The 17,028-nt window shown below is 39.5% G+C and overlaps 1 protein-coding gene across 4 annotated transcripts in view; it reads left to right on the top strand.

Annotated features, from left to right (window-relative positions):
• GLI3 (GLI family zinc finger 3) overlaps window positions 1-17,028 on the top strand; it is a 192,929-nt gene that overhangs the window by 56,824 nt on the left and 119,077 nt on the right. For all 4 annotated transcript variants that reach the window (XM_083188516.1, XM_083188514.1, XM_083188515.1 and 1 more), the window contains one exon: window positions 13,099-13,341. In XM_083188516.1, coding sequence (XP_083044642.1) covers window positions 13,099-13,341 — 243 coding nt within the window. The remainder of the gene's footprint in view (window positions 1-13,098; window positions 13,342-17,028) is intronic.

The following is a 17,028-nucleotide window of genomic DNA, read 5'->3' as shown; positions in this document are numbered from 1 at the left end:
ACCAACTAGCACAATTTAAAAATAAGCAGTCTCAATAACTTTGCATGCCCTTGGTTCCTGCTTTCCTATACTTTCCATGATATATCTTAAGGACACTGGAACTGCAGTTTCAAGTTGCTAACACATAATCTAATTGAAAATAGCATTAATTGTTAGCTCACGGGCTCATACCCAACTATATTTAATACAACTTGAATACGACATTTAACATGTTATCAACATGACCTATTTTTCATGTGCTAATGCATGCAGCCAGTGTTAGAGTAGGTTGGAAATCCATCATAACATGATAACAATACATCACAAGACTTTGTTAATATACAAGTTAATTTTTATGCATTTACTTTTAATTTAGTGCATATGTGTGAACAAATGATTTTTTTAAATTACATCTATTTACCGTTCTAAGACGCTTGTGTATTAATAATTGTGGAAGTGCCACAATTATCAGCAGTCCATCCTGCTATGTTCTCGATGGAACTCGTAGGGACAGCAGTAGATATAATGAATGTCCCTGCAAGTAACACTCCCGTCATATTGCAGGACCCAGAGTCTTTCACATCTGTAAAAGACAACTGGTGATTCTGACGATGCACATGCCAGACAGACACTGCAGGAGAGGGAATGTAAGGTCCTTCTGCAAGAATGCCTCCATAGGCATAATGCGGCTTACGTCATCTGAGGACAACGTAAGCCAATAGGACCAAACTCCAGTTTGTACATAGTGGGTCAGACTGTAGTCTCCATTGATAATAATTAGGACTACAAGCTGTAGTGCTAATGAGCCATTTGCAGGCTAATGTAGCACAGAGTGGGAATACATAACGTTTTGGAGAAATTGCTATTAATGCATCATTTTATAAAACAGGGGCTTGATAAAAAGATCCATAAAACATCGGAAACAAAGTCACATTTTTAACATTTATATTTTCATGACAGTTTTCTTGCAGCTATTCTCCATTAGAGCGAGATGTACTAAGCCTTAAATAGTGATAAACCACCAGCCAATCAGCTCCTACCTGTAATTTTTCAAACACAACCCGTGACATGGCAGTAAGGAGCTGATTGGCTGGTGGTTTATCACTCTCCATTTTATCACTTTTCAAGATTAGTACATCTGGCCCTTATTGTTTTGTGAAATATAAACTATTTTAGAAGACACCAATTGGCTCTATTAAATTAAATTGTTAAACCTTGGTCAACACTTGCGGGACAGTTTTGTTTCAGTGGTGTATACCAATCTGTACTCTGAGTTTGTTTCTGCTCTTAGTGTGTACTTCTTTTTAAAGAATATATACATTTTTAGAGGACTTGGATTTGCATATACTGTAACTGCTGGAGAACTGGGGCTCAATTAAAAAAAAATCTAAAAAACCTCCCATAGGGAATATCTTTCCTAAACTGTAAGGCATTCATCTAGGAAGAACATTTTTGCAGATCGGATGTTGCTTTTGCCTCTGAAGCTGTCTGTTGAAAAACCTGGACAAGCAGTAACAGTTGTCTTGTGTTTGGCTGTCGAAATCCTTTGGCACATACTGCCGGAGAAGTGGGCTGTTTGCTTACATTTTTGCAATAGGCTCCCACTTGTTGCCATGGCGGGCAGTATGTTTCTGTCAATAATTTGGCTTGGCGCAGCCTCTCTACACATCCTCTTAAAAACCTTATTGAACAATTCAGTTCAACTGAACAAGATTAGGCAGCTTTCGTCTTTGGCCAGCTGAAGTGGCTGCTGCACTTACTGCAAGCAGAATTATTGCTAGGGAAGTTTCTTCTCACTGATAGCATAGAGGGGAGAAAAAAGTCTTGCAAATCCCTTAGCTATTTGTATTCTGGAGTGCGTGCACTGTCAAGTTTATATCTGCCTCTTTCAAAGGCATCTCTGTGATGTGGGGCAGAAGGTAAACTCTTAACATAATGTTTGCCTGATGGAATTCCTTGTCAGTATGAGGAAATGTAAATCTGCAGTACAGGGAAGCTAAGCAAATGCTCGTCTTCACCACTCTGCACTTATCAGCATGGCATCAACTTTGTATTTCATGACTAGAAAGAATTATTTTGTCTGTTCAACTTCTCATGTTTTAGTGTGCAATGAAATGTCTATTATTTATTTATTTATTTATTTATTCATTCATTTATAGACAAATCTTTAGAAGGAAAATTGAACTATGGGGGCCATTCTGTTTCTCATTCACTGTTGTGAAATAGCAACTGTGAGCGATGTTAAAATATTGCGCATGCTCATAAACATTTACATTATTTTTGTGGTGCAAGCAGGCACGGCAAATTGATTATTCGCCGGCCGCTCGCACATGGCACAGAGGGTGAGGGGCGTGGGGTTGTGGGCCGTTGTCGCCCCCATGGGATTGCCCAGCGGTGAGAGGTGTCTGAGAGCGCTGTAGAAATCCTTTGATGGTCGGCAACCATCGAATGATCTTCTCCCCACACGCAAGTTGCAAATGGATGTTCATGCAGAATATCCATATGCATGCACGCGGGGAAATGCGGCATGCAGGAGTGGGTGGACGGTCATGCTGGTGGCATTTGGTTGACTCACAAAGCTGCAAATTTCACAATAGATGAATAGATTATGATGAAAGACCTGTGTTTAAAATAAAATAATTGTTGTTGTTGTTATTATTATTATTATTATTATTATTATTATTTTACTTAAAGTCACAGCCAGCCAATTCTCCCTACATATTTCACCAGTTTTGTTAAAATATAACTTATTGCAGTGTATCCTGCTTATGTGTAATATGCACACTAGTATAGGGCCTTATTCAGATCTGATCACAGCGGTCAGGTGTACTCCGCGCTGCCAGAGTTAAATCCCACCTTGCCAATAGATATGCATGGCTAGTGAATCTTTTTTGCAGCCCGGCAAATATTTACAAAACCAAGCCGCTCACCATCTAATGATTTTCCCAGTGTCCTGTAGCCCTGGATTTACTGCGGCTGCCATGTAAACAGGCTTATCGAGCATCATGCGCCCACCCCTAAAACACTTGTGCATGCCTGAGTTTTTTTGCCTAGGCACACATTTTTTGTGGCTAATCCCATGAAACAGTCGGTTACTACCCCCAAACACCAGCTTCCTGTAAATCAGTTGGGTACACACTAGTTTACTATATCGAGGGAGAACGATATAGTGTATACACAGTCAACGATATTGTTCACAATATTGGCTGGTGACGTTAACAACCCCCCTGCTCCGTACATGCAGTCGTTGACGATATTGTCATATTGAGCTGCATGTGCACATGACGGGGGGGGGGGGGGGAGGGGGGTCATAAACGACCTGCGGCCGCATGCATCATTGGCAATATTGAAGGTATAGACTGGATTATATGCACATGGTATCATTCAAAATATTGTCCATATAGTTAACGATATATCGCCCACTATGTACCCAGATTTAGTGTTTTCATGTAATAAGCTGTCTAATCAGATGACACAACTTTGCTCTCACACGTAACACTGCAAGTTAATTGTATATACCGGAAAATATTTGGCTCACAAAACGAAACTCTTACCCAATGATGTCAAAATATGACAATTAAAACATGTGGATATGTGTGGAAATTGAACATTAGTATTTCCTCTTGCAGTCTGTAGTCTTTGCTTAGTGACATGGGTTTCCAAAGTTTTCTGGATTCCATGAAAACTCAAGTGCAATAGTTTGTTAACCATCCCTGACGTGACACTAGCAGTTATGGACTCTAGTATGTTTTATATTTAAGAGGGTAGCTTTTTGTATCATTAGTGTATTTAGGGGGGTATGCAATCTTCTGCCGCTATTTCCGACGTGGGAAATAGCAGCGGCTCCCTATTCAATGCTGTCATTAACGACAGCATTGATGCGGGATCACGGCAGAACGGGCCCGACTTCAGAAGCTGTCGGGCCCGTTCTACCGATAATGGCCGTGGATTGTCGTTATCCGGGACGCAGAATCCACGGCCGTTTTCGTGGCCAAGCCCCCTTTGTGCCCATCGGCAGGCGGGACATTGAATCCCGCCTGTCGTTATGCGGTCGATCTGACCACAAACGGGCCTGGATCACGGCTGTCGGCAGGGATCGACAGCCGTGATCACACATTGCATACCCCCCTTAGGCTGATGAGAGTGATGTTGCTCAAAATAGAATTGAGGTTTAGCATAATGGGTCATTGTTGTGACATTTTGTGAAAGTTTCTTTATTTTTTTAATGTTTTTTTAAAAGACTGTTTAAAAATGTTACAAGTCCAGATAAGTTGCCTTCAGGCTTGAAGAAAGGATGATAAGGGTGTATTTATATCAATTACATATTGGTACCTAGTGACTTTCTATATATGATTGGAACCGTGGTACAAAATTGATACCTTCATTGGTTAGACACTAACACAATGATTCACATACATTATTGTTAATGTAAGCATATTATTCATATGGTTGTGAAGTCTACAGCAAAACCTTAAAATTATGGAACATATTCTTATATTTCCATTTAAATATCAACCTCTGTGAATTACATGAGCTATTATTGCATACTATGTTTGTTTGCCATTTTTGGATAAGAGAATGTTCCACAATTTTGGATAATACTGTATGCAAGCATAGCATACTTTATTTGAGCTGCATTGGGGTGGAGAAGATTCTAAAAGCTTACGGGGCCTAAAACATCAACATTATTGAAAAAATCGGCCTAAATAGAGACATTCATTTTTGGAAAAACCTGGAATTAATTTCCATGATTACATTCATAATTAAAGGACTTTATTTGTGATGTTACAATAATATGGAACAGGACTCAATTACGACTTTCAATCAAGGCTTTCGGAAATAATTGATCACAGTATACGGCGTAATAGTTTAAACAAACACATTGAATTGGCAAAAATTGTATTTTAGATTTCTTTAGACAGCAATAACAAGCTCTTGCATTACTAACACCGAACTCTAACTAGTAAAGAATAAAGAATTTCACAGTGTATTCTTTAACCTTGTATTACTTCTGAGATTTTTTTTTATTTTTTTTTTTACCAAAGTTCCAGTAAGTGTAAAATTGGCAGAATGTGTTGCTTGAAGAACATTAGATGATTCTCAGGCCACCAAACAAAAGGCTGGACACGGAGACTACGTAAATTGCTGTTGATGGGCCACTATCTGGCTACCCCCATGATACCTTGCTGTTGAGGGGCCACCATCTGGCTTCCCGAAGTGCTGCCCTGCTGTTGACGGGCCACCATCTTGCTGGCCTCATACTGCACTACTGCAGAGAGGCCACCCTCTTTCTGCTCATATGCTGCCCTACTACAGAGAGGCCACCATATTGCTGCCCATTTTCCTGCACTTGCATTTCCCTGCTCTGGGGTCACTCCGCCTCCCTGGACATTGCCAGGTCCTCTCTTCATCTGTGGTCATATTACACCCACTGCTCAGGAACAAGAGTAAACTGCAGATTCATGGCCTAGAAGCAGGCCATTATATATATATATATATATATATATACACACACACACACATACACATTTTTTTATACGTTGGACTAGAATGTAATGCTATCCCATTGTTTGGTCTGTTGTATGCAACATATTCCACATCGGCTGTTTTAATCAAGAACTATGTTTTCTTGCTATAGTGTTTCCATGCAATGCTTATTTGCACATGGTAAACAGTTAAATGCGCCTGACATGGCTGCCCCATCTGGTACTTTTCGTACACGGTATACCATATTAATATATGTGTCAGGCTTTCCACATATGTCTTGGATCTTCATATGACTAATCTTTCACAGTATAACCTTTATGGTGTACCCAACATGGCTGCTGTATCTGGTATGCCTGTGGATGAGCTGAAAAATACAGGGACCTGACAATCATGTCGGGACCCTACTCCTGTTAGGGTGCTGCAACTACCTATTTTGGACCATTTCTTCTTGGCGTATCCTGTTCCACCCAGTGTAATTATATGTAGTACGCCTAAAACAGCTGCTTCTTCTGGTATCTTTCTTGGGTGTAATGTACATTCATTTATTGCTCAAAATGCATGCACCAACACTCATATGCTTATTGTGTTCTCTAGATATTGGTTTTAACTATTTCTGTGTGGTGTAATTTAATTATTTTGTAGAATGGGGGGATTCAGTCCCGTCGTAGTGGTCCGAATTTGCTTCCCTGGCTGATGGTGAGGGTTTGCGCATGTGCAAACCCCTGAGTGAACACTTTTGGCCAGTTTCACACTCATCGGGGCATTTGCTCCATGATGGGTGGGAAGGGGATGGGCAGTGGGAGGAAGCAGGGGAACGGCCAGCATTTTATGGGTGTTCCTCTGCTTTTTTTTAGACTGACTTTTATCTATGAAGGGAGAAAAATTATTTGATGGAGAGTGACCATCAAATGATTCTTCACCTGTGCGACTGCATGCGAGTGGATGTGTAAGCGTACACATCCACTCGCATGCAAATGTGGGGATTCACTTAGGGGTTAGTGAGTGGACGTTCGCCTGGGCGGTGTTTACCTGCTAACTACGCAGTGTGTACATGCTGCTTAGCTAACACATCTGAATCAGACCCAATGTATCATGTTTTTCATGTCTGTAAAGTGACTTTGTGGGCCAGATATACTAAGCTTAAAAAGTGATAAAATGGAGAGTGATAAACCACCAGCCAATCAGCTCCTACCTGCCATGTCACAGGCGGTATTTAAAAAAATCACAGGTAGGAGCTGATTGGTTGGTGGTTTATCACTATCCATTTTATCACTTTTCAAGCTTAGCATAACTTGCCCTGAGTCTTGAGGAGAAAAGCACATTATTCATCATCATCATTATAATTATTATTTGTAAAAGACTAATAATTAGACAAAGTAATATGATGGGACATTCCCAAGACTTAAAGAGGAGTGTCTGTTTTACTCACTTCTATTGTATGTGATATTTATATTCTAGTCTTTTTTTATAGATTTGGAACAAGCCACAAGTCAGCACCTACGTGTAAAAGTTTGTGGTGATTAATTCTTTCCCTACATTCTGATGTTACAGCTGTTGATACTTACTTACTTGTCCAGCACAACTCTTGGGAATTCTCTAGTATTTTTTTTTACCATAGGTATAAACTATTTACATAAGGCTGAGCACCAAAGCACAGATTTATCCTTACATAAATGTTACATAGTCTCAGTATGCAGATTCATGTGTGTTCCTTCCATATGAACTATATACACATAAAAGGTTTTAAACAACGAGTATGGCTGCCACTAACATTATACCGCATTCAAAATGTGAAAACGTTTCAAAAACCAGTATTTATAAATGGTATTTAAAACGGGTCTGAGCCTTCGCACTGCAGTAGATTACCGTTTTAAATACCGTTTAAGTACCATTCACATCAGTCAACCCATTTAATCCTCTGAACACATTTCAAGGCAGAATGCATGGGATAGCCTATCACAGGTCTGTAATCTGTTGTTTTTACTAAATACTGTTTCAGAGCCATTCTCACTGCATAAAAAATGGCTCTGAAACGTGTAGGACTCTGCTGCTCTGTTTTGAAATACTGGTGATCTTTAACCGGTAAATCAACTCTGACGCTTTCCCACTGCAGCCTTAAATGTTTTTAGATGGGGAAAAAAATGGCAATATACCGTTTAACAAGTACGGTGTGAAAGGGGTATTAGTATATTATACAAACAGTTGTCTATTTCTGAGCAGGATAATAGACATATGAGGGGAGTGTTCATCCAAAAGTAAATAAGCCCATAATGGCATCCTTTACTAATTTGCAGAAGGTTGTCATATTGAGGCAGATGTATTAATTCTTAAAAAGAGATAAACGCCAGGGTGAAAAAGAGTGATAAATACTGACACAATCAGCTCCTAGCTGCCATGGTATAGGCTTTTTTTAATAGAAAATGACAGTTAGGAGCTGATTCGCTGGAAGTTTATCACTCTTTATCACCCTTATGTTTAGCTCTATTTTATAATGCTTAATACATCTGCCCTATTGTTAAGGGGGTACTTCTTAATTGAGTAGGATTAGTTTAAGTGACAGCTCAGCAAACTTGCTGTCCATAAACGCACTGTGGGGATTGATGGGCAAATGTCTCTACTTTCAGCTTTCGGACACTTTTCTAAAGATATATGAGGAGCTTCACAAGCAGAGAAGTAGCATGTGGTAGAGGTGTGGTAGAATGTCAGCCTAACCATGACCCGTGGATTCATCACTTATATCTTAACGCTAATTTTCATTGAAGGCTGCACTACTAATAGTATATACATTTAGTAACTTAGGAACTTTCCTTATGGAAATCGGAACCATTACTGGCAAACATAAATCATGTTTTTTACTGGAACCACGCCTGTGCAACTAAACCTAGATGGAAATATCATTGAACAAATGGATACCTTTAGATTGTAAGTTTGCGAGCAGGGCCCTCATACCTTTGAATGTCTGTAAATACCCAGTTTGTTGTATCACTGTCTCCTATTGTAAAGCGCAACGGAATATGCTGCACTATATAAGAAACTGTTAATAAATAAATACCTTGGTTCGACTGTCAATGGTTAACAGATAGCAGCTACAAGTGACATCACAAGTCATATAGATTTGCTTTTATTTATGTTTGTAATTCTATCCAGTGCATGAATAAACCTGTCTTAAAAACTGCTACATTTCTTGTTGCTGCCTCTAGTCAGGGCCTCATCCGTGTCCACAAACAGTCTTACCCAAGAACCAAGACACAGTTGTCTTTGCATTTCTAAAAAAAGGCCTCTGAATCCAACAGAACATTACCATTGCAACAAAAATAAAGGTATCCAATGCATCCGTTACAACTATATTACTTTATGGTTCAGAATCAGGAAAATGACTGAACAACGCTGGAATGTTCCCAAATGAGGTGCTTATGAAACATACAGTACTATAAGAAAAACAGACTGCTGGAGAACTTAAAGAATCCAAAAACTATGCTATAGACAATCCCCGAATACCATTTCACATTGCACTTCTACATTGATGATTCCAAGCAAGCTGCCCTAAACCGAACCCAATGGAATGTGATTATTAGAGATTCCCTGCCTTTGGCTGTCACATTGCTGGCATGCTTACCCTACCAGTGCTCATGGCAATCAAGTCAAGTAATTTTCTAACTAGGTGATTCAACTAGCAGACACCCCATGTGCTGCTCCAAGCAGCCATTTTACCCAGGGTTCTGAATTTATTGTCACAGCCCTTGTTGATCAGTGGATCTGTACAAAACTGAGGATAATGGGGGGAGAGGTTGTGAACAGGAGAGCCCGTCAGCATCTACAATTTAGAATTTGTGGCATCTGATTGGTCCCTCCTAAACCATTCATTTAAAATGGTAAATTAAATCGATTTGATGGAGTTGTTTTACAAAACTAGAGGTAACCCCCCAATATGGAACAGCCCCCAGTCTCCTACAATTGAAATCACTGTTTTGGTAAAATTAATATTTAGCTGTACATTTTGCATTTAAAACTGGGGAAAACCAGAAAGATAGTCGCTGTTTAATTATAAATAATAGTAGTTCATATTTTTGTTTTTCCTAAGATTGTCAGCACACGTTTCTTGTCATACATAAGGTAATTTATTTATATGAAAAGTACATGATCTTTTAGCAGTGGTAGGCTTTATTGAATAGCCTGAAGAAAGATGTAGCGTTTCATTTGTAAATGCTGTAAATCCTAACACATATTGCAAAGGTTCAAACAAATACAACACTAAAAACAAATGACTTGAGGGCAGAACAGCTTAATCTCATCCACTCTGATCCTTAATTGTTCCTTGACTGTAGTTGCCTCATTTACAGGGAAAAATACCAGCCTAGATCAGAAACAATTGATATGTCTGTGTTTGCCTCATATATATACAGCAGGTAGGTAAACATGGATTAGTCTACTATAAGCTGCCTGCTTATGGCTATCATAGATAGAGTGACCAGTGTATCAGAGTGCTTTCAAAATAGTTTGAGTTATCAAAATACAGGAAAAAATCTTTAAGTGCCACATCTGCAACTTTATCCATTAATAGTAGATGTTAACCCAATTACAAACTGATTTCATGGTCAGCCTCACCCACAAAATGTACTGTAATAAAAAAAGTTATTTTTGTAGAGGTGTACAGAAAGAGGGAGGGACAGCTACTAATTCCCAGGAAAGTTGTTATCACACGAACCTTACCAATATTATTCTCTAGAGAGTGTACACTCCCTTAAATATGTAAACTTACAAGCTCTGGCATATCCTTCCCCTTAAATAAGGGAGGCTGCTTGGGATTTCAGTCCAAGTTAGCGCAATCTGATCTGGACACAGACTCTGCTCCATTGCGCATGCACAAAGCCTTCTAACAGGGTAAAAGAAAACTAAAAACGGCTTTGAGGGACTGCACTGGCTGCAGCCCCTAAAAGCTGAATAACTTGTGTAACAAATAGGGTAGAATTTCCATTGAAAACGCTGTTTATTAATTGCAGTCCAGACCTATGTGGAGAGGGTCCTGCCCGTCAAAGCTTACCCACTAAACACCTATATATTAAACTTTTGTTATGTCTACTCTTTCTTTTGTGCACATCCAACAGGTTTTTATTGGGTTGAATCTTATGATGTTTCTTTTATAAATCATATTTAATTTCCTATTTTTTAAATAGTCTGCCCGTACAGTGAAAATATGTATTAACTATATACAAACACATCATTAATATTTAAAAGACCTTACGGATAATTCGCATTCTCTTGTAGGAAAACTCACAACCCACTGGAAATGTAACTTGTAATAGAAGTTGTGTTTAGATCTGCAAGACCTACTGTACACTATGAGGTACTTCTTCACCTTACAGCACACGAAGTACTTATTCACACTTATATTTCTGGAAGCCTTGTACTGTATGTTATACATTCCTGCTATTTTCCTTTTCCCTGCTTAGCCTGGACAGAAATGGTGCCAGGAAGAAGATAGTAATATTTCCCACCATCTTTTTAGCTTCATTGGTTAAATGTCTCACTAATTGCACCTGCTTGTTTAGTTAACAAATGAACCTCTGTCAAAATAAGTACGGCTCATTCCAACCATTTGTTAGCGTTAGGCAGCGGGGTTTCATTTATCACCCTACAGCAATTAACAAAATGCCAGGTCACATTTGTGCAATTGTCAGCTTTTGTAGAGACACAAGTGTGAATTTTTACAGAGCAGAGCTGGTGATTTTAGCAATTAGCAGCAGGCGAGGAGCAGACATATTACATTATGACAATGCCAGCTATTGCTACATCTTCTTATTGAAATGTTTCCGAGGGTATAATTCTTTTTATCCCATGTTACTGTTCTGTCTTTCTTGAATCAGTGGATTTGGATAAGTGTTGTAGGGCGAGATGTATCAAATGGAAAATGCGGTAAAACACCGGTTTTACCGCATTTTCTAATGTATCAAAAATGATACCGCATTGAAGGCTACCGCCACCTTTGGGTGGCGATACCCTATAGAAGCCTATGGGCTTCTTTTCGCCGCCCGCCGCCGCCGACACAAACCCGCCGCCTCGCCGACCCCCCCCCCTCTGGCTTACCTTCCTGAAGGGTCCTCCTGGACCCTGGAAGGTAAACCCCTCCTCCCCCTAGTGAAGCAGCCGGACATCCTTCTGGCTGCAGGGGGGAGGAGGAAGTGCCGGGGACAGCATGCATAGCTGTCCCCGGCGTGAGGGGAGAGCGTGGCGGCAGGGAGATGACGGAGACCCCCCGCATACTAGAGTACAGGTATCACGGGGGGCCTCCGTCACCGCACCGCGATGCCAGCCGCATATGTTAGTACATATGCGGCAGCATCGTGGCGGGGGGGGGGGGGGGGGCGGCGAAGGGCGGCGATGTATTTTAATACATCCCACCCATAATAACAAATGTGTATTCTGCTTACAGATACCAAGATAATTACCAATTTAATGAGTAGAACATGAGCTTGTGTCTGCGGCCTATCTTGCCTGATGCAATGCTCTGAGAGTGAGTGCGCTTCCTCATCATGTCTACACTCATAAATGCCTGTTAGGAAGTAGATGTTTAGCACCAAGTAGAAGGGAAATGCAGTCATATCAACATTTACAATGTCAACAATCATAATGTCAACATCACAATTTAAACTGTTGAAAAGTTGATATAGAACATGTGAACTAACATTCCCTGCTTAGATTTAGGGTTAGGCTAGTGGTTCATAAACTTTTTTGAATCACGTCACCCTAAAGTATCAGAATTTTTCATGGCACCTCTAGGCCAAAAAAACAACGTAGAGAAAAAAATTGATGAAATACAGTAGATTGCGTTTGCCTGTCATCCTTAAGGTCATTTTTGTGGTGAAGGAGCAGATTGGCTTCTGTTTGTACATGTTTTATGATTGGCAGCTACCATCACTGGTTTTGTCTATTGCATTGTCCATAAATTATTTAAATTCAGTTTTGGACCACCAATCCGTGGCACCCCTGCAAGAGTTATGCGGCACCCCAGGGTTCCAAGGCATACAGTTTGGGAACCACTGGGTTAAGCTGTGGCAGAAGAGAGCTAAGGTCAGACAACAGGATTGAAGGGTGAGGCGACATGAAGCTTGGTTAGGGTTAGTTACCAGAGGTAGGGTGATTTGTTAGTGATACTCTGCTGAAACAGGAACAGCTGGAAGTCACCAAGGGCAACCAAAACTACATACCAAAACAGTGTTTTGGAGGGAATCAGACTCATGTAAAGCAGATGTGCTAACCAATATAGATTTAAGTTTACATGTAATGTTAGAACCTGAAATATGAGCAGGTGATAGCAACCTTAGCATCTGATGGAATTTGGTAAATGTCTCAATCTCACTGGGCTTGCATAACGATTGTATATAGCTGGTATAGTCAGCAAGTTTTTTCATCATTGTGTCTATTGTTTTGTACATCGCCAATAAACGTATTGGTTTTTTCTCTAATTAAGCCAAGAACTAAAAGTCCTGTGACCTTTTGTTTTATTAATACCAAGACAGGATATTGTATTTGCAAATAACGTTAGTTATGACCCAATATATATTAAGATAAGTATATAATTCCATACACTATAATAGGTATGATAAACAATCCTTTTTTTTCTTTTTCTTCTAGAGGATGAAAGCCCTGGTCAGACCTATCACAGAGAAAGAAGGAACGCAATTACCATGCAGCCACAAGGAGGGCAAGGCCTTAGTAAAATCAGTGAGGAACCTTCTACGTCTAGCGAGGAAAGGGCCTCATTAATAAAGAAAGAGATTCATGGATCTATAACGCACCTGCATGAACCATCTATTCCATACAGGGGCACATTATTTGCAATGGATCCACGGAATGGATACATTGAACCACACTATCGTAAGTTCAAAGATGTCATGCTACTAGCATCCTGATTCGTATTTTATTGTGTTTTAGCTGTACTTTACATTCTTTTTTTCCAAAGCAGAGTCTTAGAATAAGCCCATTTGTATTTTTTGTGGAATGAAATCAGTACATTTATTTTTGCAGATATTATTAATTTTTACCATTGACCCAGAGAGCAGACAGACAATCCAATCTACCAATCAGAATAAATGATATAATGTTAAATCAGTTAGACACGGAGTTCAGTCTGACTGCAGGAACTCGTGCCTGGGGTATTGCCCGCTAATTGAATATCTCCACATGTGTCTGCAGAACCTCATTGAGGGTGACTGCTGACTTATCTTAGAATTTGGTTCTAGTAGCATAGGCAATTATGGCCCTGTTACTGTATTTAACGAAACGTTTTGTGTTTTAATGTATGAAATATACTGTAATGCAGTTGTTCCCAAACTGTGTGCCGTGGCTCCCTGGGGTGCTTCGGAGTACTTGCAGGGGTGCCCTGGGTTGATTATCCAGAACCAATTCAAATTGTTTGTGGTCCATGTAATAGGCAAAAACAGTGCTTGTGGCTTCTAATTCAAAAATATGTGGATAAGCATAAGTTAATAATTTGTCTCACCACATAACTGGACCACAGGATGACATAAAAGCACAATATATTTAATTGAATACTGTTTTTCTGAAATTCTTGGTAACAAACTTTGCATCGAGGGGTGCCGTGATAAATATTCTGATACTCTACCATGGTATAAAAAAAGTTTGGGAACCACTGCTGTAATGTTTAGAAATAACATCAGTTTTACCTCACGCTGTTACATATTTTTCTTTATATATACAGAACAACCACATTTTTAGTACACGTGATTGTATAAAACTATATTGTGTTCAGAGAAAGAAAAGAAACAGCTATCCAATAATGAAGTGCATTTTGAAGGTGTCGTAGCTCACGCCTTTCCATTACAGATTTATCACCCAGGCAGGATATAACTTCGCTGTTTAACCTTTTGGTCTCCAATTCCACATGACACTTGGCGACCTAAAATACCCAAAGCTCCAGCCTTTCCCACAAGCCCCCATATTATTCACCAGAGTTTAAGGTTTATGTTAAGAGGTCAGTGACCAGATGACTGATTAGCAGGGACAGCTGATTAGCGCACAGGTTGTGCTTGAGGAGAAGTGGCAAGGATAAAAGCTAACGTTATCCCTTCATTAGTTGGTAAGCAGCAATAAACAAGAAATGCTCACTCATTGGGGAACAGATCAAAGTGCTTCACAAGTTTAATAATTTTCACCAGCTAGTCTTTATTTTTCAGCCGTTAATAATAATAATGAGACAACACATGTTGTTTTGCTTAGAAAACCCCTTCCTAAAAGGTTATTTATGAGCCATAATCATCTTTAATGTTTTGTGAAAGAATCCAGTTAATTTAATTTTTTGGAGGTATTGATTGCCGGAGTGGCTTAACGAAGGGTTTAATAATGTTATACATGTGTGTTTACAAAGCATAACTTTTTTTAAACAAAGCAGTTTGCAAAAATAAATAAGTAATTTAGAAGTTAGAGAGAAAAAAAGACCAAGCAACACTGTGCAAAGGCTGCTGGCAACAGAGTCCAAAGTGAGTGGTAGGTATTAACAGTATGGGGCAGTTATGGCTTTATACAACATTGTTTCAGTAAGTAATGATTAAGTATTAAAGTAGTCATAAGCATATGAAGTGCCACATTATTTTATAGTAACATTATAATTGTTTGTTTAAAAAATAAAAGATTTTTAACTATATTAAAACATATCAAGGTAATAAGTATCATAATAGGAAGTAATAACTTATAGGGATGGCACCATAAAACGGGCCTTATTCAGATGCGTATGCACAGCCGACATTGGACGAAGAGGAGCAATTTTTTGCTACTGTAAAAGTTGGCCCATGCATGCATCCCTATTGTGTCTGTACATGGTTATAGTTGCACTTTCAAGTGCACTCAGCAAGAAGTGTATTTACAATGTAGTGGACATTTGTGGTCGCTGGTGTGTGTCAGTGAATGCGTTTGCACACGCAAACAATTCATCCTTCACATTAGGCCATACTCAGGCAGAAAACCTCTTATGTTTTATCGATGCATTGCTTTCACTGAGAAATAAATGTGTTTTTTTTTATTGCTCATTTGCTGTGTGCTTTGTGTGTGGCATTCATGCAAAATGCCAAATCAGTGTCGTGACAAACAAGTGATATCATTTTGAAGGTCTGAAATGGGAATTAAGTGAAAGGAAGTTCTGCCTAAATTACCCCCATACCCTATGCGATTTGGGCCAGATTTCACCCCATTCTGGTAGATCAGGCCAAGAAAACAGGTGTAATCGGCTCAAGTCGCATGTGTCCGACGGGACTGCGCATAGGACCGGAGCCGGAGCTCGGGCATGCGTTATGTCCGACCTCCAAGTCGGAACCCCCTGACCCCCCCCAGCGGCGAAGAATGGAATTGCATTTAATATATCACATGCTGAAGGACCGCATGCAATACTGTCGTCATGGTAGGTCCTGGGTGGCTCAAGGGGGATCAGATGCGACTTTTCCCCTCAGAGAAGTTGCATAGTGTATGGGGGCCTTTAGATTGCTCAATGTTAACTGTTTCTGCAATGATCTAATAACTCATAGCTCTGGGGATAGCTAGATTGGTTTTCCAATACTTTTACTTGATAAAACATGTTCCTGAGCTGCCATCATGCAGGACATGTTAGAGAAAAGCGGTTCCTGATGTAAATAGTCAATAGGTGTTTGGCAAGATGTTAAAATAAGAGTTTCCCAGTTGGTGAATGATGTATCCTGCATAAACAATCATTTGAAACTTTTTACTAAGCCTGAGGCCAGTAGAATAGCTGCAGGTGTCACTGTTGCAATCCTCGGGTTGTTGTGCTACCTGACACAACAGTGTGTTATATTGACCCCTGCAGACTTTGAGATGATACTACATACTCCAAATGTATTAAATCGAAAGAAACGTCTCACAGTAATGAACTTCTAATGTCAAATTTCCTTTAAATAGAAGTCTATGGGGCAGCCAGCACGAAAGATATTTCAAAGCCATCTGTTAACACTGCATTTTTTGCAGCACACCCAATATGATGAATTATTAGTTGATGTTCTGCTTAAACAGTCATGCAATTTTAACAAAATGTAATATTTTTAACATTCAGTGTTTATATATACTGTAGAACATGTACTCATCAACGAATCACATTGGTGTCTGCCTCACATGCTCCTTTTAACAAGCAAAAGACTACAACTGGAGCTTCAAATAGGGATTATTCATCCCTGTGCAGTGAACAGTCAATACATTTGGAACACAGGGCACAGATTTCTCAAACTATGTTCTCCACTTTTACTACTTTCTGGGTTTCCTCTAAATTTCATATGCATGGATTTTGTACTCTGCCTGTTTTAAACTCTTTATTCTTTTTTTATTCCCTGGTAAATGAAACTGTTCGGGGGGGTTACCTTTAATCATCTAAGCAGTAAGTGACATTGCAAAGCACATTTCTGTCTATGCCAGAAACATTGTCACCTTCACATAGCAATATCATCTTTAATACTATAAAATCAAATGTAGTCATGTTTAAAAATAGATACTTTAGATATCTTAAAACTACTTAGGAGCGTATTCAAATACTTGCAGTATTTACAA

Source organism: Crinia signifera, chromosome 5, assembly GCF_055691185.1.
Source record: "Crinia signifera chromosome 5, ASM5569118v1, whole genome shotgun sequence".
Taxonomy (NCBI): Eukaryota; Metazoa; Chordata; class Amphibia; order Anura; family Myobatrachidae; genus Crinia; species Crinia signifera.
This window is presented reverse-complemented; position numbering and strand designations above follow the sequence as displayed.